Genomic DNA, 23316 nt, shown 5'->3' on the forward strand with positions numbered 1-23316 from the left:
CCAAATTTTCTAGCATGAAGTTGACCCCACTGAAGCTATTACAGCATTTATCGTGAGAAAATAATATTTTACCACAGCAGAACAGGAAAACTCACATTTCCAAACCCTTCACTTTTTAGATGAAGTTCAAATGGAAAATTTTGCACCCTCCCTATGTTTCAAAGGAACCAAGATCCATGATGTAGTTTTTAGACTACCAGTGGTTTTGGTAGGTACTCACTGAGGTAATCACCAATTAAGCTTTTTTTCCCCCCATATTAGCTCCTGTCTACCAGCTCCTCCCCATGCCCCCTGCTTGAAGAGGAAGCCCAAATGCAATTTGAGTACAAGAAGCCTGTACCTGAGAGGACTGAGTCTGCTTCAAGGACAAAACACCTCCCATTTCCCACCTTGGACCTTCAGCATGCTTCTAGAACCTCTACAATCCATCCCCATTCTTTCATCAAAGTTTACACTTGCTAATTACAAAAAATTATTACCTTGGGAACATGACAGATACAAAAAAGAAACAGGTACTGGTCCAAGACTTCCGTCTTCCATAAAATATTTTACTATTTTTTCCTCTTCCCTGACCCTTCATCATGCACACTTCCTTGTGTTCTCTAACACCCGCGGTCTTACACCTCACAAAACATCTTCCTAGTTGATCATATAAGTAATTTCAGTGGCTGTGACTCCCAGGACACAGTAATAAGCATCAAATTAACACAAGTATAAAAAACAATTGAGACCAGCACATTTTTAAGCCTAAAAAATCAACTTTTACCTCAGTTGTAATGCTACTGGCAGCTGTATTCCAATTTTCCAGCAAAACAGTGTAAGCTGGTTAGCAAAGCAGAAACTAACGGCAACTTCACCAACAGGTTTCAGAAAGTAATCATTGAAGCATGTATTGCTAAAGAGAATCCAGGTTTCTAAATTCCAGGTCAATTGAACTTGAACATTTCAAGTTCACTCTCATAATTTAGAACCAGAACAAACCATGTCCAAACTACATGTTCAAATTTTTATAAAAATTAAGGTTTAACATTTATTTTACATCTAGCTTTCCACATCCATGTGGGGACAAGGAATCAGAATGTACATAACTATAAGCAGTGCAAAAGTGGTGCCAGTGAGAAGTCACAGATGCACAATAAAGTGATAGTACAAGACCAGAGAAAATGAAGCCATGGATGTTAAGAATGGAGACCAAAAAGATTAAACAAGGAAAAATATGAAGGAAGAGGGGAGGAAAGAGTCGGATGTTTAATAATGCCCTTGTTGCTGAAAGATAAACCAATGGCACAAGACAATGTTTCTTGTAGAACAAAAATCCAATAGCAATGAGTCTTTATTCACGTTTAGTCACCTGACATGAAGAAAGTGTCTGTTGCATTAAAATAGTCATCAATGTAAATGGCAGCATGGCTGAACAAGTCCTTTTCAATGGCAACAAACATCCCACATAGTAAAGTCACTTCAACACAGCCTCATGACAATTCCCACATCAAAACAGTACTTTATTTTATAATTTTTTGCCTCATCATTACCCCCACATTAAGATCTTTCAGTTGTCAAGTGTACAAGGTGAAGAAAAAGGTTCTCAGTCAGCAAACACAGGTGCATCAGGAAGTATCTCCACAACACACCGCTTCAGATCTGCTGGGTCCCAAGTCCATCCGTGAACGCTGGGCTCCCAGCACCAAGTGCAGCCCCCTACTACGGCTACACGACTATGTTAGCTTATTAATTCTGCATCCACCAGGCCGAGCAATGTGCCAACCTGCAACAGACTGAGCATTAGAACTGAAAATGGCAGAAGAGTCACTCTATTGAACTTTACATCATTATTTGATGTTAAACAACGAGGCAAATGCCAACAGTATATACAAAAACCAGCTTTGCTTTTACAAAAGATTTTGTTTCCCATATTGATTAATCCAGGCAGCTAACTCATTGGTTTATGCAACTTTATTGAAGAAAATAAATCAATTACTAGTAGAGCTATTAGTTGATCACTCATCCATTGACAACTTGCATCATTTATTCAGTGCTATATTAAACAGTGTTTTGGAAGACAGATTAACTAATAGCTCCAAGCCTCCTAACAAAATTTAAATGAATTACAAAAATGTTCTTAAACCCTATTCTGGAATACAAGGGATGTTTGACTTCCAATTTCCATTCTCTGTAAAACAAGAACTGGTCATTCCTTTATTGACATGCATAAGATACATCACATTTTCTGTTCTGCTGATGCTATAGAGTCAGTACCAATTCTCCAGACACATCAGTTATGAGCAAAAGCATATAATAAAACCTCAGTTCTCTAACACTGGAAGGTTTGGAACAAGATGGATGTTGCTACAGCAATATTACTTCTCTGATGGGAGAAAACTGAACATCCATCTCCCCTCCCCCCTTCAGGTGGTATCTTCAGTATCTGTTAGAGCAGTGAGGAATGTTTGTTTGTTTTTAATCTCATAACCAAGTTAGAATGAAGACATTGGCCACATAATACACATGCTCCATTAAAAAAAATTCTGAATCTTGGGCAATTGTTCTTGTGTAACTACTTTACAGATTCTAAAAGCAGTTATTGTCCAAAGCTGGAAGAACTAAAGTCTTCTCAGATGAGCATGTGCATGAATGGAAGGAGGTAAACAAAAAAATAAAAAAGATGAGGTCTGATAGGGGAGCAGCCGGATAAGAAAATCAAAAAAGGAACAGTAATTTAAAGTTTATTCCAGCTATAATGCAGGTTATTCTGACTTTAAGGTAGCATCACATGGCATACTTCTGAGTCCATTCCCGAGATATTCTGTTGTACCTGCAGACAAAACCAGGAACTAATTAACATCAGCATGAAAATGACAATTTCCTAAGCAGTTTATGATTAAATATGATTTTAATCCCATCTCTCTGTTCTCTTTACACTGTGAGAAGTCTCTTTCTGTACCGAGACATACCTGAACTCAAAAAATTGAACAATTTCCTCCCTACTCCAATTAGGATAGATATTCTCTAGTTTTTAGGAAAGCCTTAAAGTCAAGACAAGCAAATTTGCAAGAAGTCTGTTATGAAAAAAATTACTGAAAGAGAAGAAACAGAGACTATCTAGGATGGAATAAAGGCAAATACTTCATTTGCATATTGTTCTTAGGTTAAGATTACAGTATCTATCCCATGCCATAAGAAACAATTATTTGGTTAATAACGCAGTGGATACAAAATGTCAAATTTCCAATTTTAAAGAAAAACAACACTAAGCATTTCACTGCACTGAATATTCTTTTCTTACAAATATACTGCTCAAAATTTTAAGACTATTTAAAGTACACTCCTTTCACAGGAACTGAGCTGACAATTAGTTAACACTTAACTCCATGCTTGTCAGTAAGTTAATTATTAACTATACAAGCAGAATATAATTCCCATATATTTCCAAGTTTATATGTGGAAGACAGACACTGCTGATTAAAGATAATTGAAATCGGGATTGTCTGAATTCACTCATGTCTATATATGAGGTCTCACTACAGGGCATCATTTTGAACCAAATTCTGACAAAATCTGGGTAAAATACTTACCAGAACAAATTGACAACGTAGCTCAGAAGTCAGTAATTACTTCATACTAACTTTTTTTTTGACCATGCAAGAGTAGTATCTGTGAGAAATAGTGACTAGCCAATACATTACACACTAACCACAGATCAAGCTGTTAAATTTCCACGTTCAGTAACATGGTGCATCCATTATCTGTTAGTTAATCCAGTGCCTTAGAGCATGCAGCACCCAAGTGCTGACAGATTTCCATTTTGTTAAATGCACCATAATTTGCAAATATTCTTACCCTACAGCATAGCGTATTTCTCTGTCCACTCTCTTGCTAACCTATTGTACCTAATAGGACAAATATATTTAGCATTAATATATATAAAACCCCCCAAATCTACTTCATACAATTCTATCTGTGCAAAATAAGGAAACCTAAGGAAAATAAAGTTGTTGCAACACAGATGGGGAAAAAAAAATCTGCTGCCCATTTTCAAGGGAAGAACCAAAATTTAAGGCCAAGCTGCTGCCAAATGAAGGCATCAAAACAACAAAAAGCTGGTCAAAAAGCATTATGAAGATCTAACTAGATTTATGCATGGTAAGCAAAAAAAAAGTCAATATATATACTGTAAAAAATACTTCCATGCACATGAGAAAAAGATACGTCTCTTTCACCCATAAACTTCGAAGATGCCAAGCTCCTTTGTTTTTAAATTATGCACTACTCACTTTGACACACAAGTTTTCTCCATCACAGATCTTCACAAAAGGTTCACTGAACACAACTGCTGTCTGACAATGAACTCTTACAGTCTGTAAAAATACCAGTCTTGCACAATTCTGTACTTACTTGTCTCTGTCTGTTTTATAGATACGTGCAATCTCTGGCACTAGTGGGTCATCTGGATTTGGATCACATAACAGTGAACAAATGGATAAGAGAACTGAAAAAAAAAAAAAAAGCAATCTCAATAGTGAAAGAGGAATGGCAATCTCAGAAACAATGGAGCACAGATCTTTACATCAGCACAACGTTGTCACAGGACAGAACCTAGAAGTATTTTCCTGAAAAACAGCCAATATGAATTCATAACTCTTAAGTAAAAAGCCCAGACTAACTTAAAGGTTTGTAAGAACTATTTGCTTCCTATATCCCCATACTTACAGTTGTCAGCACATACACGAGAACAGCACTGTTGTGCCCTGCACTATGATGTAACATAGCAGCCAACACAAAAGCACATTATGTACTCTGATGAACAGCATATCCATGGTTCTTATCACTAAAAGTAGAAAATCCTCAGATTTAAGTTTATCGTTTTTAAATCAGACTGAATTTTTTATTTGTTGCACTTCAGGCAAGAATATTCTGGTCTGGACTGACAAAAACTACACACATGTTGTAAAAATCTCAGTAACACTGTTGCAGGCAACTATGAGGACTTCATCTTCTACTCTCACAGATACTTTAGAAGAAAACAGTGAAGCATTAAAATGTAGGGAATCCACATTCAAAAAACAAACTGACTGTTTGGACAGACAGAAATTACAAGTTCTATAGACAAAAGGGCACTTTGAGGGATCTTTTGAAGCCACAGTGACCAGTGGCTTTGAGGCAAAAGAATTAGACCATCATGCAAATATTTATTATCTGTTATTTACTGTAGTAAAATGAGGAAAGCCACAAATCTTCTCTTGCAACACAACATCAATTTATCATGAAGTATGATCAGTAAACTTAGTTCATTAAGTAATGCAATGCAATGCCAGTGCACTGTGGTAGAAAGCAGTATGTATCAATAACAGATTTATTCATCTAGCACAGATATGCCAATAGAACTATGCATGTAACTCTAGACAGGATGAAAAAATTACGCAAATTTCAGTATTAAAAACTGACTTGAAATTAATCTTTCATTTAATATGCGTATGTACATGGGCAGCTCCAAACAAGCAGTTTCTTAGCCTTGGCTTGAACACCCCAACAGAGGCTTAGTTCAATCCAAATACCAGCAAATTCCTTTGGGTCCAAGCTGGCAAACTCTGCTAGAAATACTGAAGCAAGTAAATGGCCAGACAAGGCCTTACACAGCCACATATGAGAAAGTGTTAGAAAAAAAAAATCCATTAAAAATGCAGTATCATCAAACTGGCAAAACACAGGCTTGAATGAGGAAGGTAAGTTAAGGGAAAATCAAAGAGATGGGTAAGAACTTAACACAATCAAAGCTAAAAGCACAGTATTCAGCACAAGATGGAAAAAATTCTCCTTCACAGAAGTTACCTTTAGAAATAGTTAAAGCAGGAGACCACTGTGATCTTAGAATATCAAGACAAATGCTGCCATTACTGTTAATATTTGGATGATAGATTCTTGTTGTAAATGCAACCTGCAACAAAAAACAAAGAAACGAAGAATGTGTTTGGGTCTATGACAGTAACTGCACCTGTTTTGCTCAGTCAAGCCCTCAGTCAATTCCATTTACTCTAAAAGAAAAGGATTAAGCAGTTAAACTGCATGAAATTCAGGGAAACGCACCCAAACCACAAGCTCTGAGTCTCCCACTACCAGACATTGTTTCCAACAGAGAGAGGGCAAGGATGAGTTTTAATCCCAGCTGCCTCTGATGAAGACACCCAAGAGCAGTGCCTAAACCACAGAAACACTTCTGTCACAGAGCTAAGGATCTTCCAACACTGCAGTGACCCCAAGGGGGTCATATTGACTGAAAATTGGAAGACAAAGCTAGTGGCTGATAAAGCAACCAAAAAAGAGCACATTTTGCAATTACTGCCAAACTCTTAGCAAATAACCCCTTCTCTCAATTTTAGGCACTCAGCAAGTAAATCCCTACCCACGGTGTCACATTCCTACAGACCAATCCAAACAGCCACAATAATACTTGACAGTCTCCTTGGCAAGAATTCTATTATAGTAACACAAAGCTGATGAAGTTTTCCTATCAACTCAGAAAACCAGAAATGAACCCAAATATTTTAAGACATTTGGAATTCACACACATGGATTTGCTCAAAAAGAATATGCTAACACACCCAGTTCTGTGGTAATCAGAATGGGATGCACACATCTAATAGATGGTAAGAATGCCTGAAAAGAAGTGAGAACTTGACAATACTACAATACAGAGGCTGGTAATTTCTTTCCTCTACTCAGTTCTTTAAAAAGCACTAATTTCACAAATGACATGGCAATACTTACCTTAGGTGGTTTGAATGGGTAGTCTGTGGGAAAGTGAATTGTCAAGAAGAATACACCACCCTGATATGGACTGTCGTTCTGTCAAAGCAAACAAATAATTCTCCTATTATCATCTTTAGGACTAAATATCACTAAAGATCTTGTTTTTAAATAAATGGAGAGCCAATTTGTTTAAACCAAAATGTTTAACCCACCAATACAAGTGAGACATAATTAAAACTCAATTCCTACTTCCTAAGCTAAGTGATACAGAACACACACACATAATTTACCATGTGGACCTCTCCAAGCTAACGCATCATAAAACCCAGCAGCTCTGACAATCCACTCAGGACCAGAGGGCAGAAGCATTCAAATGCTTCTAAGATAGCTCCAAGAAGTAATGTTAACAGAGTAGGGGTCCCATCAGATTAAAAAACCTCCAGTTCTTTGTTTGGAGCTTATTTGTTGTGACCACCCAAGTTCAGAGTGGCTGCAGACTCCCATTCTCTCCTAAATTCTGTCCTTAGCTTCAGCCCTGCAGAAAACCTGTGAGTACACAGCTAGGCCCCTGTTCCTTGAAAAAAAAAACAAAACAGAAAGACCCCAACAAAAAATCTCACCCATTCCACCAGCACAACCAAACAGACAAAAGAATAATCATAATTCAAGTGAATTTTTCCTCTCTTTCTGTATTAGAAATTAACTGTAATCTAATATGAGAGAGTATTTCACATTTCCCTGCTTCAAGGGAAGAATTACTGGGATAATTCATTCAGGTGTCAAACTATAAGCAGTAAAGCAACATGTGGAAGTAAAAAAGATGATAGTAAGAAGAAGAACAAACTGGAGTGACTAAATAGGGATTAAGTTAGCAGTTACAAGAAGAAAGAAGCAAAAGGCTTTTAACTCAAAATTACAACTAAATTTCTGAAATAGAGCTAACAAATATCATTGTTGAACCTGAAGAATACTTTGCTGTTAATTCTGGACTCAGGGCTAGGGAAAATGAATTTAAGGCATACACAGTACACTTCTACATTATTTGTTAATATAATTCTCATCTTAATTGCAAAAACAGTTCATCAATGTAAGGAAGTAACTACGTATTACTTAAATACCAAAGAATGAAAATCTGCACCACAAGACAGGGGACTCAGACCCTCAACATGCAGATTATACCCTCTGCTATCTCTGATGAAATCTAGTGATCAAGATAGAACCTCTTGTATTTGGTCAACAGATACCATATGAGGCCTTAAGGAGCCAAAAAATACAAGCCCTTTCACTGGACATATTGTGGGGATACATTTTATCAATTACAGAAACTCCTCTCTAAAATGTGTTAAACCAAACTCTCATACACCCAGGAAGATCAAAATATCCTATTGCAGAGGTGAAGATCAGATGATTGGTTCCACAATCCCTGTCTGTTATTAAAGGCAGCAGCACTAGAACTACTAACACCACACTGACACACTTCTGTCAGGGTACTGCCCAATCTGGAAACAGGAACGCAGACCTTCTGACACCACGAAAACCACATGGGGGGAAAAAGGAGCTGTACATTATTACACCACCAGGGAAAACTAAAAATAATAATCCAAAATTAAATTCAACCAGTGCTTAATACCTCATGACCATGCACACACCAGCCACGTAGAATCATCATATCCAGTGGAGTGCACAACACTCCTTGCTACTTAAGCACAAATATAGCTATTGAACAATTCTATCTTCTTGAGGTAATGATGAGCAGGTACTTTGGGATGAAGAAACATCTTTCAATCCAGTGAACCTCTAATAGCCACCTCCTAATAACACACTTGTAGCTATATATAAAGCCACAGTAATTCAGCATCACTGATGATTAATGCCTACTCTGTAGCCTCACCAAAGGCTTGTCCTCACAGGTTACAGGTTTTGTCTTTTAAATACAGGTAACCAGAAAACTCCAGATGTGAACTGCTTCCAGGTTGTTTTCAACAAAAGCAAACATTTGGCTTCCTTAATGAGGAAAAAGTCCCATTCAGGTTTCAGATGCTTACTGAATATTCAACACTGACATTCTTCTCCAGTCATAACTAAAATCTCACATTTCAGTGATTATTCCCTCTTCTATTCTTTCCAATATTCAAGATCTCAGTATTACACCAGACCAAATATGGATTCCCTTTTAAGATCCACACAAAAAGACCCTAACTAATTCCTGACAGTAGAACCAGGTCCTGGTACAAAGTTCATGCTAGATTAAAACTTTAGAAAAAGTTAAATGCAAACAAAATTTCCAGATATTTAGTAATAATACATAACATTGCTCTAGAGATTATTTCAGCTGAAATACATGTCCTTGTAAAAACACCACAACAACAAAATAACTGGTGGGTTTTTTCCCCTCCCTCATTTTCCTTTATTGTAATGAAGATCTCTAGAACTTGGATAAGAGGAGCTAACAAAAGTAAACCAAAACCCCCAGAGTTTTCTCCTCAGTAGAAACTACTCATTTAATATTACATCACAAGAATCAGAATACTTACAGGTCCCATAATTGTGGCTTGCCAATGAAACACTACAAAAGAAAAACTCCGCATTATTATCTAGGCATGATATGCTTTGAGTCAGCAAACAAAACATTAAATTTAAAGTCACTTACTGTCATCTCCAACAGGACCTGCTGAACACTGTGCTGGAGGATCACGGGCTAAGTCACTAAGTTCCTTTAGGAAAACAAAAACAAACGAAAATACTTAATTCTCACTTCATGTCTAGCAAAACCCTTTAACAGTTTTTCCATATACAAACACAGAAAAAAGTGCAATTAACAACTCTAAGAACCACTAGATCAGTATCAAAAATGTTTATAACAGACAAAGAAGCACCAAAACCACCTGTAACTACAGTGACTATGCCTTTCCAAATACATGTATATCACTACTGTGGAAACACTCCTGCTGAAAAAAAAAGCAGGACACAAAGCCTTAAACTGGCAAAATCTAATCACTTTTTGATGAGAGTTACAAAGATTCAAGTCTAGAGAAGCCTGAAGTGGAACCAGAGAAATCAGCTGATAAGTCTTCATGAAACAGGAAAAACTCTATATGTAACATCTGACATTAGAACTAAGAAAAGAAGAAAAAACCCCACAGAAACTTGGTTTCACTTCACCCACTACCTGCATTAGGGATGTACCTCACAGAGATTGAAACAGGAAAATTCAAGAGGCTCACAAGTGCTGTAATCAGGTAAAATATATGTATTTTTTATTTTAAACTTTGCATTTCAGACAATTATGCCTTTAAAATTAAAAATTACTGAACTGCAGGAATAGTTTTCTCCCTCCCCCACTACAGAGGAATGGAAACAGACAGTTCAGATGGAGGATTCCTTGGGCAGTAACAATACTGTTGTGAGGAAACAAAGAAGCTCTCCATTAAATTGTTTTAATGGCACATAACTCATTTGTTTGGACAGTGTCTTAAAATTAAATTTACACTTTCAGTTAAAGCATATAACAACCACCTTCTTTCTCCCCTGCTCTCCCTTGACTCTAAAAAGGGCTTCAAGAGCTTTTACAGATTAATCTGCACTTGTCAACATATCTAGAATCTTAAGAAAAGGCAAACTATTCGGCCCCTCTTTCATACATTAACAGTTTCACACAAGTTGGTTTTTTTCCCCTGGAAGTCCATACATGCCATTCAACCAAGAACTTTGTCAGACATTTAAGAAAGCCAGGCATATCTACTATGCTGGAAACATATGCATATTTGGACCAGACAGCTAACTCTTGCCTGGGGAGATCCTAATGGACATCCTTAAAGTTTCACAAATTCTGCAATCCATAAAAATTTACTAAGTATAAGCCAACAGAAAATGAGGAAAGAACCCCAATTTATGTTTCTTGTAACATAAAACACATTGTTCTTTGGTAAGATGATAGCTCCTGCAAACACAGAAAGAATAACACCACTTCAACATGTGCAAGCCCATACACTAAAAAAAACCCCCAATCACAACCAACCAACCATTCCACACCAAACAACAAAATCGCATCACCCAAAGCCCAAAACAATCCCCTTCCTTCCAAACACCAAGAAAATTTAGTCCCAGGTTTCCTCTCCCTACACACGTTAATTCTGATGAATTTTCCAGTTAATAATATTTCCATTTTGCACTGGCATCACACTGTTTTACAAAATGAAACCGTATCAGTTTGGATAAGCAATGGCACAATAAAGTTAATAATAGTGCAGCTCATTTCACTGCGGCTGTTTGTAGAAGGCAAACAGCTCTTTCCAGATCATCATAGTACACGCATTTAGAATGCATTTTGCTTCACTCTCCAAATATTACTGGGAGGCCTGATCACAGACTTCTTTCTGCCATTTAATATCACTTCTTAGTTCCATATGTTGTTCATTATCCTCCAGAAAAATTTGCTAACTTAGATTTATGTTATTCAGGTAAAGGCAAACAATAAATGTAAAAGAAGTTTCTGATAGAAAGGTTTCATTTTCAGGGCATTTTTTTGCTGTTTAACAAATACAGCAGGTTTTGTTAATCAGATTTATTTCTCATCAAAATGTATTTTCCAATTCTAAGAGTGATCAATCATTTCCAAAAATCTGAGAGGAAAAAAGATATCATGTCCCTTGAAGTAAGCTGTAGCAAAAAAATAAGCAGAAAGACACAAATATTATTTTAATGCAGTTGTACAGTTATTACTGGATTTAATAGTAGAAGTACATTTAGATCCTCAAGGTTTTTTTTTAAACTCTCACAGGGACTAAGAACTATGAAGACTCTTCACGCCATATATGAAAATTACAAAATTAAGTAGCATGAAGACAAGGATGAGACAAGATTAGCATAAAGTGGACTGTCAGAGATATGTGCATTAGACTAGAGAGGTCTTCAAAAGGTACTACTATCTTCAGAGAAACAAGAATTCAGTATACTCAAGATAAAAATAGGTACTTTACCACAGCAGGAAAATTAGTAATTCAACATGAATAATTCAACCAGGAAAAGTAATTGCAGATGTAAGACATAAATTAAATTTAGTAAGTTCCAGTGATACATTTGTGAAAAAAACCCTTTGGAAATACAAAAAAAAATTTAAAAGCTCAAACAAATGAGTTTCAATATTCCAGGCTCCAATCATTTCAAAACTTACATCTGTACTCCTTTTAACTACTTGAACTGCTCAAGATAACAAGGTATCAGTGACCTTCATTAACAAAAGGACTGAAGTTTTGTCTGGTCTAGAACAGCTCAGTAAAAAAAAAAAAAAAACACCCTAACTGTGCTAATCAAAGCAGTTCAATATACAGACAATTCTGGGAACAAATGATATACCAGTTGGCATTTCACCCACAAAGCAAGTAATTCACCCACTAAATTTGGAGGGGAAGAAGCTGAGGTGTCACACACTCTTGTATTTGCTTCTCTGGGGTACTATGCTCAGAGCAGTCTGTAGTAAAGCTGTTTGCTTCAGCAGAGCGCAAAGGGCTGTGGAGAACTTGGGCAAACATGAAGCAAACCCTGGTTCACAGTAACACCAGACCTACTTCATCTCTCTCTTGAGTGACACTTCACATCTACATAAAAAGGGGAGACTTTTTACACAAGGGAGTGGAGAGTTCTGAGTAACTTTAAAAAGCACCTCCTTCTGAAAGCTACAACTCTACCGAACACAACAAGCAAACTGGAATAACTGGAAACTGAACAAGCAGAGACACGTGGGCTGTGAGATTTGGAGTGCAGGTGAAGGATTTTATTCAAGGAAAGGAAGGGGCTTTTTTAAAAAAAAGCTTCCCACTCAGCAATATAAATACAAATCTACTTTCTCAGCTTAGCAACCAAAAGTAACAATTCTGTAACAAAAAAAATATTGAATCTAGTATTTTTACATATAAGAGCTTTCTGCTTCTCCTATTCCTTCTATAGTACCTACTTCTCCAACTTTGCTTCTTTTTTTAACATGGTTTCAGTAATGCTTTCCCTTTCTCAAGGGCTATTAAGCTACATCCCAAATTTTCTTAAAAATCCTTAAAACAGAACCCACATTTTCCTGGAATCGGTTGTTACACCTTTTCACTGTAGAGGTACTTTAAAGAAAAACCAAACCAAAACTCCCAAGCAGCAAATGTGAAAGACTACAGAAACAATAACCCAAATTTGGTGAGGAGTGTCACACCATGCACCTATCGGGACAGATTAGTCTTGAATTAAAACCGTGACCAGCAGTCTCTGTCACTGCCAGAGGTTTCCGGTGCAGCTCCAGCATGTCACCCTTTCTGTGTCCCAGTTTCCAAATATAAAGTGTGATAGTTCCTACTTCTCCTCAAGGATGATTAGTCACTCAGCATTTTACAGCTAGAACACTGTTAAAAGAGTAAGCACCAATGCTTCTGTTAGAGGACAACAGCAAAGTACCACAGACAAGGAGCAATATGTGTACAACTCTGCAAGAGTTTTGGAAAACAGGGATCAATAGAAATAAAACAGCAGCACCCATCACTGCAACAGACAGATCTGTTTTAACACAAATTCAGCACGTTGTTCTCTGCCAGTTTCACATTAGGCTGCTAGCAAGATTCAGTTTCACTGGCGAAACAGCCCCGTTTTTTATCTCCTCCCTTCTCTTTCACTATACATTTATCAGAAAGCTAACAAAAAACCCACAAACCAGTACTTTCAAGAAAAAATGCTCATAAAAAAGCTAACTAACCTGCTTGTGTTGCAGCAATATAATCACAACTAACATAGAAAATATGGCTTAAGCTTCAAGTAAGGATTCAAAACTTTGACACTTGAGAGCAAATGCAGGACTATGATCCTATATAATAAAACCAGAAGTACCTTTCTTTTTTTGACAGAAAAGCTGCTAAAAAAATCCCTCAAACAACTCCCCTCTACCAGCTATTTAAAAGATTACAGAAGCCATTTAAAGAATGAAGAAACTTTAAAGATTAACAAAGGCTATCTCAACCAAATATACATGAACAAGAAAACAGAAGTTTCCAGGTCCCAGAAAATTCTGTAAGAGATGACAGCCTAGTGCCCAGCAAGCTGCCTTTTTGCAAGGTACCAAATAATGCAGCATCTGCACCAGTTTCTTCCCATTTGTCAGACTCCATACTCCCTGTGGCACTACATTGTTTTAGTTTAAGCTGGAAATAGCCAGCCATTCCTTTTAATGATAGTAACAGCTGACTTAAGCACAGTGACAGAAGATCACTCCAACCAGAATGACTGAAGACTGTCCTCCACAGGCCTTAATTCACAGTTACATTTAATATTGGTTCATAACACAGGTATTTGTTAACATTACATACTGCAGTTTTCTGGTTTGCACTCAAGAAAGCATAGAGGGGCTATTTTAGAAGGGTTTGCCTTAAATTTCCAGAAAATAACTTGGAGGACATCAAAGTTGATGCAGTTAAATCAGAAGTTAAGAAAAAATAAATCAACAAACCACAACACAAAAAACCCAAACAACCCACTATGCTCACACACCCAAAAAACCCCACCCCCCAACCCAAAGAAACCCAATCCAACCAAAAAAGGACAAAGAGAAAAATGAACACTTAGGCCAATCAAAAAATCAGCATTCATTAACTTGACTGCTTGTCTAATGATGTGTCAAACAGGATATTTCAAACTCTAGGCAACCAAAAATTCATCACTGCACTAGTCTTACTCATTAGCTCACAGCTGAAAACAGCTTTAAAAAAGAAGGAAGGATTGGAAGCAGCTATAAAGGGAGGGGAAGAACATTTAAGCCTGTTTGAAGATTAAGAAGTGTCAAGCAGCAAAGAACTACTGCCTCATCCCACACACCTGCATTTGAAACACTCGTTTCGGCATGGAAATTAATTACACCTGGAAGCAGAAAATAACAGTTTGTAAGGACACTGAATGTGGATTTCTAAGCTGAGTAAGAAAGCAATGGCATAATAGACATCACAAAACAAATGTAACCAGCAGAAAATTATCTGTTTCAAACAAGCTGGCCTTCTGGTGAAAAATAAATAGATAAAAGCAACGTGTAATGGCAGTGCAAGATACAGAAAGACATAGGTTCCTCTTGATTAAAAAAGGACAACCATGCAGAGAAAACACATGAAAAACAAGCACAAAAAACAGCAAAGACAATGAGCACAGAAATGTTTTTAAGAAATCAAAAAAAAAAAACCTACCAATGTAACAGTTGTAATTCTCCCTATTTTGGTTATTCTGCTTCTATTCATGGTTCTCCCTTCAGTCCTTGGTACCGGATTTTTCAGCCTACACCTCACATACTGTTTGTACAGTGTCTAGCAGTAATACCATCATGGTATAAGAAAAGACAAACATTGAAATATTCATGTTTTAAGCCTCACACTCAAGGAAGGAAATGCCAGAGTGCTGTGCCACTGTAATTAAAGCACTTGGTGTACTTGGACTGTGATATAAACTACTCAGGTGACTCCCTACTATCGCTTCAAAGAACCTAAGAACCTACCTTTCAGTACACAAGGCCTTTGTGAATGAGAGTATTGTCTACAGCTGTTCTCATCTGTTCTGGAATCTGGAAGGTGTACAATGCAGGCAATGGTTTTTGGGAAATTTCAGAGTTACTGCAACTAAGATGGCTCTCTATTCCAATGTTTTGCAGAGTAGCTGGAAAGATCCAAATGGAAAAGGAATGCAGTTACAGACTTTGCTTTCCTGGTCATTCCCTAAAGGCTTTCAGAACAAACTTTAAAAAAGGTGGCAACTACACACCTGTAGCTGTGCTTTGAACCCAAAAGTACAGTTTGTTTCCCCTAAAGTAACCAAAACCACAGAAGCTGCCTTACTCAAGATGAAGAAAATCTGACTGCTTAACACACAAATTCTGAGTTATTGTAACAATTACCATACCCTGAAAACAGCAGAGCTTATGAAAACGCTCCTGGGCTCAGTGAAGAATGAGGACTGTACACATTGGCTCAAGTACATTGAAGGGGCAAGGCTGAAGTGAAGCACTGGTTAACTACTGAGTCATTCGGTGACAGTTGAGTATTTTAATTCTGCCATCTTCAAGCTTTTGAATATCAGACACCGAAACTTAGCATGGCTCTTCCCTTGGGAGTTTTTTCTGCAAGAACCACAGTAATCTTTGGTTCTGTAACCCAGGACTACAATGCAGCCCTCAAAGAAGAGGGTAACTGGTATAAACAAAGGCCACACAAGAAACACCAAGATGCGCCTTGCTAAATGAAACAGAATGGCTGGGAAACAAAGGGAAGGCTGAAATTCAGTACCGACAAATGTAAACTGATGCAGGTGCAAAGAAGTTTATACTCGAAGTAAGGCACTCTTTCCTGATGGCTACCTCTCAGAAATGCAATTTGGGCATCATGCTAGACATTTTCAGACCAACGCTGGCTCATTATTCCTTAGATACTGGAGTTTGGCAGCATTGAGCAAGAGGTTCCCTACATGCTGTCCTTCAGCTTGTTGAGGGCACAGTAACTCAGAGCAGTGTTTGACACATAACCAGAAGTGGCACCTGTACACCCTGCACTCCATGGGACAGAAGAGTCCCAGAGTTTGCCAAAACTACACAAACAAGTTTGGAGACTGGCAGTGTGCAGGACAAGTTTTTGTAGAAATGACAAGCGGCCTCAATGGGGCACAACATCAGTCAGTCTGCGCTTTCTGAAAAGCTACAACAATTATCCATATTCTAAAAAAAATGAGGACGCTGTAACAGAGTTATCAAATTAGTATTCTAACAATACCATGTCTGCAATCAGCATGGTGAATTCACTGTTTAGCAATAGCTTGAGATGTTATTCTGAAATTTATTAATTAACCTAATAAACTCTGAAAATCAGCTCTCCTTTTAAAAAACTGGCTTAACTTTCACTGGTCCATATTTTTTATGAATACAAAGATACATGTGAAAGTTATTACAATATACCACAGGGGTGCAGCCTATGGACACAACTATGTGGGACTGACTATACTGCCTTAGTTACACTGTCCATTACCCATCATATATCATATTATGCTATTTCTGACACTACCCTTCATAATCATTCTAAAGGCCTGTCTATAGGATTAGGTACAGTTACACACAAAATCAACTCACAGCAACACAACTAACCAACCACTACCAAAACAAAACACAAAACTATCTGGAGTACAACTGCTCTTACAGTTGAGTTCCACCTCAGCTATCCAGAGAACAGTAATGTACAGAAAGATCTTAAAAAATAAATGAGGGAAGTTTTAAGTTTCAAAGCATCTTTATGAGCAGACTGCATCCTGAAGTAAAGGAGTAGAAGTGGGGGCTTGCTCATGTGGCAAACAGTAATTTAGGAGATCTTCCTATCTATATTATTCAAGGCAAGAAAAAATTATAAGTAAGGCTAAAAGGAAAAACATTTTTTTCATTTTATCTGATTTAAGAGATTTTTTTTTTGGCATTACTACTCAAATAGGCCAACAAAGGTTGAGAAGTACTGCCTGTGAGCAGTGCACTTATTTATTAGACACTCAGAAGAGCTCAAAGAGGTGATGAACACCTGGCCAACCTAACTCCAGGTTACAGAGAAAGCTGCTCACTATAAAGGTAACTGAACATTTAATACAATCTTCTTACCTTCCCCATCAGAAAGACCTAAAGCACTTCAGTATCTGCACTCAGTTCAACTGGCAACTCTGGTGTCCAGATGCTTGTGGAAAGGTTTAAATGTTGGTCACCTTTGTCTACTGGGCTGTGACTTGTGCAAAGCAGTCTACAATCCTCTCATCTTGCTTTCTTAAGACCATAATAAAAACCTATCACAATTACAGTGGAAAAAACTGCAGATCTTGAAGACGTCTAGTATATCACACGTCTCAAAGGGCTGAGTTCAGAACAAAGGCTTCCTTTACACAAAAATTTAATACTGAAGTTTACTGTTGGTAACAATCCCCCTATCTATTTAGCTTTCAGTCCTGAATCTTGCAATGCTCTATTTTCCAGTATTAAATCTTGTTCTACATTCAAGTGTTTTACAAAGAGCTGCTAAAGGTATAAACACCAGTTTAAACTTGTGAATGTAATTTTAACTTTTTTTTTTTTGCAAAGCTTCCCCAACACAAATTTATTCAGATCTGTGTCCCATAGAAAACCAGTGAAGAGAAACTGGTTTTGTTGTGGGTTTTTTTAAATCTTCTGCATTTTTAATTTGGAGTTTAAGACATTAAATTTATATTCCGAAGTTTACAGAACTTTGTCAAGCATGTGCAACTCTACACAATTTAAGATTTTAAGACCAACTTGGCAAAAAGCAACCACATTTAAAAACGCACTACTGACTGCAGTTATATATACACACATTCACAGCGCTGCTTTCATTTCTTAATTTTTTTTCTGCATATTCTACCAGCAGGTTACTACATCAAATCAATCACAGCAAAGAATGCTTGTAACTCAGCCCTTCCAACATAAGCTATGGCATCTCAGCCTAAAAGCATCAACAGAAGTCAGTTTATTCTGAGAGATCAGACCTAAGGCTGAAGTGCAAACCACAAGTTCCCATCTGCCAGCTCTGATGCAAAGGGGAGGGACCTACACAAGAGCACAGAGCAGACAGTTAAAGTGGCAAAACCTTCATATTTACAACAGAAAGACTTCTAAGGGATGGTGTATCAATGTCCTAATACAAATGACACAAAAGCTCAACCGTTTCCCACTCCACCTTTACCAGCTGTCACTTGATATCTCAGAGAAGGTTAAGACCTCAATCGTCTCCAGTGGATGCAGAGAACACATCCACGGCTAGGGAGGGTGTAACACCAGGCTGGAACTGGGCTCCACAAGGAACAGAGAGATGCCTTTGGTAAGAGGCAGTTCACTGCTCAGTACCCAACAGCTGCTGCTTACAGCTGTTTCCATCCTTCTCCACTCCCTTATCCACTATTTGTGAGCTCACAGAAAAGCCTCAGAACTGGTTACAGACTGGGCAGGACGTCGAAGGGAGTTCGTTCTGTAGAGTTCCACATCAGGCCTTCTGTAGAAGAAACCCACACTAGGAATAACAGCAAAAGCACACTTATTTTCTAAACTAGATCTCTAAAAGCTGGAATGATCATAAAGATCATAAGAGCTGGCCACCCTTTTTACTCTGTATACATTATCCCACCTAAATGCTTGATATACTGGAGGACTCTTTTTAAAGTATGCAAGAAGTACCCATCTAATGGCATATTGATCTCTGAAGTTCTGTAAATCACTTAAGTGAGATAATCCCCATTCTCTTCCCACTCCAATGCACACATTTAAAGTTCTATGCTGACTGGGAACTTGTTTCACAAGCATTGGGTTCATTAACAAGAGCAATCTTTAAGTTATCACAGTCCAAACTTTCCAGCTAAGGAAGCATAGGTTTTCCTCTCCCATTAAAAAATGGCCAGTTCTTAAAACACACCCAATACCTTATTAATAAATGCTGGCCTTCAATACCAAACCTACCCAATTAAGAAACATTATTTCCATTTTAATGATATTAATTTCATAGTAGAACTGTCACTTTTTGTTTAAGCTAAATCTTAAAGAGAATTTAAGTGATGACAGCTTTCATCTAATGCTAAGTATTTTATTCTGACTTTAAAAATAATTTAAGTTCTTCAATACTAGGGCCTCCCAAACTCCATTACTGCAGTATCATGATTTAAAAACCAACCACTGCCTTCTGGCTCAATGTGACCCTCTTACCACCGAGTGCAACAGTTATGCTGAATTACACACTCAAGGCAGGGCCTTGGTCTAGCCCTGGACATTCACAATAGTTAAGTGAAATTACAGTAAAAAAGGTAATTCAATACATAGAGAGAGCATTTACAAAGGTTTAAAGCATTTCAACTAAGCTTCCATCAACTGAACTTCATTAGCTAGCTAATCTTAACTTCCTGAGCCCCTAAACACACAAATCCAGACTTATTTCTACACCTTCATTCAAAGCATGACATCCATCACATAACTCCAACTTTGAGGAAGCCCAGTAAACAAAACCCAAGACTGCCCACAGAAGTGTTGTGGGTTTCATCCAGAAAAGAAAACTTGATTCCAACCAGCTTTATTATTGATTTTTTTTTTAACTCAAACCAAGTTCAAAAGAAAAAAGTAACAGTTTAAAAATAAAGTAAAAAGCAGGCTTTCAAACTCTTTGACCTTGGTTAAACTAATGCAGATTTCAATGCAGTCCTCACTGATGCACATTAAACCTCATCTCTGAAAATACTGTATTTCCAGGGTTAGCAGCATTTCTTACTACGAGCATCTGGAGAAGGGGAGTTAGAACTGCAATTAATTATACATCTAGGAACAGTGCTGGAGGCTATAGCCTGAGGAAAAAAGTTAATTCAGTCTCCACTCCACCAGTGTCAATGGAAGCCTATCTGTACTTAAATAGCAATAAATGGTTTTGCCACCTTCAGCCTTTAGCTTCCAGGATGCCAACTCCACTTAAGATTTTCTAATAAATTATTCCAATATAATGATGCTGGCTTGCGCTATGCTTAATCAAATGGCCATAAAACACAGCAGGCACAAGCTTTCTTAAGGATTACACGGATGAGACATTTCATGCATACATCTCCTGTATTAATTCTATTTTTAGCCTATCAAGATCACTTAGGCCACTTACATTACCTCACTTTAATGGGTGCGCACAGCAGTGATAAAATGGACGTGTACCAATGATGAACCATTTCCAAATTTTCCAAATTCTATGCATTCCTGATTCCCTACTCGTACATAAACGCTTCCCTGCTACCAGATCATCATCATTCGAAGCGGAAGCTCCAGGATGCTGCAGCAATTACAGCATGTGTTTTTAGCAGGCACCACTGACACTTCAGACCAAGACAATGTGCCACAGCATGCAGCAAGCATTTACACACATGCTCATAAATCATTGTGAATTTCTTGATAATTCTGGGAGGGGAGGGGGGATTTCATCCTCAGGAAAGAAAGCATTTAATTTTATGGTAAAAGAACTTGCTTGTTATCATAAAATAACTGCAAAGCAAGCCATATCAAGGACAGAGTTTTGCCAACTGAACACAAGCTGCCCCCAGAGCAGATGGCACTGATGCCATGACAAACTCCAGCATAACAATAATTTTTCTGGGATTGGCTGTGTACCTGACAACTACTTCAGTTTGGGGAGTGCTTTATACAGGGTGTTCCAGAAGCAGACAACCCAATACATAAATACTCATTTACTTTCGTTTTCAAATCAGAAGTAGAACTTGCCAGTTATGCTCTAAGAGTGGTTGCATTCTGAATGTGCAACAGACTTCAAATTAAAGATATACACACACACTAACAGAGTCTCGCAGTCTAGTTTTCTCAGTAGAATGAAGAATGTTATTTCACTTGATATGTCAAGCCCACAAACAGGGAGCCAAATAAACAGACTGAAAATATCTTCACGGGGACATTGAGGATGTCATCCGCTGCAGGAGACAATGAATTCTAGTCCTGACAAGTAATAACACAAACTAAATCAGCTATGATGATTACGACGTTCTGAGGTCCTAGTTTCTCTTTAGCCTGTTCTCATCTACTGCCAAAGACCTACTGCAAGGAAGCAGAGAGTTCCAAGGTCTGATCTGTGATCTTACAGCTGGAAGACAGGGAATCCCAGCTTATCAGTGACAATGCCGTTCTCTCGGGGCCTTACTGGTTGACAGGATTAAAATTACACTCACAACCATTTCGTTACAGAACTGGGCCTGCTGTTTTTTTATGTCACCATCAGCCCCTGTAAACATTTGTACTGGAAAGCAGTAAAGGAAAGAAACCAACGTGCAAAGAATGGTTTCATTTCACAAATAAAGTTCACCTTCCAGGCTTGCAAACACAAAAATCAAAACTAAAAACTCCATGTGAATTTTGAAGTATATCACGTAGTGTGGGGTGACTAAGCTGATAAAAAAAACCAAACACACACACAAAAAAACCCCAGAAAAAGGCAAAAAGAAAAACCCCTAACTCAACTATCTTCCCAATCCTAAACTCCTGTAAGAGTAAAGGAAGAGCCTTCCTACCACACAGTGCCACAGAGCGTCAAGACCAATACAGGACAAGACTGTACACAGCAGGCCAAGACACTGAAGTCAGAGATGACTTACTGGTTCAAGAGTCACGCTGAATCGTTTCCAGGTTCTGACCACCAGATTACTACATAAGTGGGGGTTTGTCTTGGTTTACATTTGACAATAAATTCTTACCTGCAGCGCCTGAACATGTTTCATAAGCATGAGCTGATGACAAAGCATACCGGGGAGTATCCTAGCTGTGTTTCAACTCAAGTGATATCATCCACTAATACAGGGAAGAAGTTTTGATGGCAGATTCAAAAGGAATTGTTTTGAAATTCTTGCCAGAGCACAGCCATAATTCAAAGACAATCCATTCAGCTAGCTACCCAGAACGGAATTGAAATTTTAGAGGAAAACGGTACTATCCATTCACTAAAAATATTACAAAACCCGCTTTTTTTGTCGAAAATATGACCACAGGCACTGCGTGAAATTAAAGCGAGACTAACAGGCGGCATGAAGTTTACACAGTGTCTACAAAAGGTGTTTTGTGCACTGAAATTCACCGATTTCAGGACACACTGACGTTCTGCCATCTTGGCAGGCTATGAGATGACCAAGAAACTCCTCTGAGCTCTTGAAACACGTAAATGCTCCACGTAGCTCGCGTAAGAAGGAGCACAGACCAACAGCGACTTCCCGGTTACGCCGCTGCGCTCCCCATCGCGTTTTGCCATTACATCCCAGCAATTCTCAAACCTGCCGAGAAAACCGAGACCTACTTAGGGGCTACTTCACGCCGGGAGCCTTCTGGGAGCGGTTTAATAAAAAACAACCACCGCCACAAACAAACAAACAAATAAAGAAAAAAAAAAGAGAAAAAAATAAAGAAAAAAAAAAGAAAAAAACCCAAACCAACAAACTTTCATCACCTCGGCATTTTTTCCGAGTTAGCCGCCGCGAAGTTGCTCCACCCGGCTCCGATTGTGCAACGGGGGGGAGGCGGCGGCGCGCAGCGCGCTCCCGCCGGGCGCGGGGGGAAGCTATTCCCGGACGGGCGATGGATTCCCGGGTGTCCAGAGGGCCCCGGGCCGGCGGAGAGGGGCGACTGCGGGGCGAGGGCAGCGCCGCGGTGGCTGCTCCGTGTGTCCGTGCCGCGTTATTGCGGAACGCGAGGGATCCCGGAAAGCGCCCGGGCCAGGCGGACCCGCCGCCATCTTACAATGCGGGAGAGAAGTTGCACAGCAGAGGAGAGAACCCGGCCTGGGGGCCCGGCTGCTGTCCCGGGCAGCGCCTCCATCGCGCCGAAAGCCCTCGGCAGCCACACACGGGCCGGCGCCATCCGGGCCGGCTTCGGCGGAAGGGCAGCGGCAGCTACCCCGGGCCAAGCTGACATCCGAGCGGCCCCGGGAGCTGCCTCTCTCCGACACCCCCCCGGCCCCCGCCCTCAGGAAGGGGCCGGGGCCGAGCTCAGGCCCGGAGAGAGCGGCCTCGCAGCCCCAG

At 38.8% G+C, this 23316-nt stretch overlaps 1 protein-coding gene across 3 annotated transcripts; it reads right to left on the reverse strand.

The window, feature by feature from the left end:
- Positions 1 to 1297: 1297 nt before the first annotated feature.
- On the reverse strand, positions 1298 to 23006 carry UBE2D3 (ubiquitin conjugating enzyme E2 D3). 3 transcript variants are annotated; one of them, XM_058804299.1, is made up of 8 exons: positions 22746 to 23006; positions 9395 to 9458; positions 9279 to 9310; positions 6763 to 6840; positions 5827 to 5932; positions 4393 to 4486; positions 3838 to 3887; positions 1298 to 2812 (listed from the first exon to the last, which is right to left on the reverse strand). In XM_058804299.1, coding segments are annotated over exons 2-7 (360 nt in total). In that variant the 5' UTR covers positions 9396 to 9458; positions 22746 to 23006; the 3' UTR covers positions 1298 to 2812; position 3838. The 3 variants fall into 3 exon arrangements, with proteins under 3 accessions (XP_058660282.1, XP_058660280.1, XP_058660281.1); XM_058804297.1 differs by lacking the exons at positions 3838 to 3887; positions 22746 to 23006 and adding an exon at positions 14587 to 14628; XM_058804298.1 differs by lacking the exons at positions 9395 to 9458; positions 22746 to 23006 and having other exon boundaries at positions 9279 to 9347.
- Positions 23007 to 23316: the final 310 nt, after the last annotated feature.

Source organism: Ammospiza caudacuta, chromosome 4 (assembly GCF_027887145.1).
Source record: "Ammospiza caudacuta isolate bAmmCau1 chromosome 4, bAmmCau1.pri, whole genome shotgun sequence".
Classification (NCBI taxonomy): Eukaryota; Metazoa; Chordata; class Aves; order Passeriformes; family Passerellidae; genus Ammospiza; species Ammospiza caudacuta.

Excerpts from the sequence above, each read along its gene's own strand:
- UBE2D3 (XM_058804297.1), bottom strand. The coding sequence starts at position 14,613 with ATGCCGAAACGAGTGTTTCAAATGCAG. Across the intron at positions 5,933-6,762 it reads ACCCATTCAAACCACCTAAG|GTTGCATTTACAACAAGAAT; the intron begins GTAAGTATTGCC and ends TTTTTGTTGCAG. Across the intron at positions 2,813-4,392 it reads TATAAAACAGACAGAGACAA|GTACAACAGAATATCTCGGG; the intron begins GTAAGTACAGAA and ends TTTTGTCTGCAG.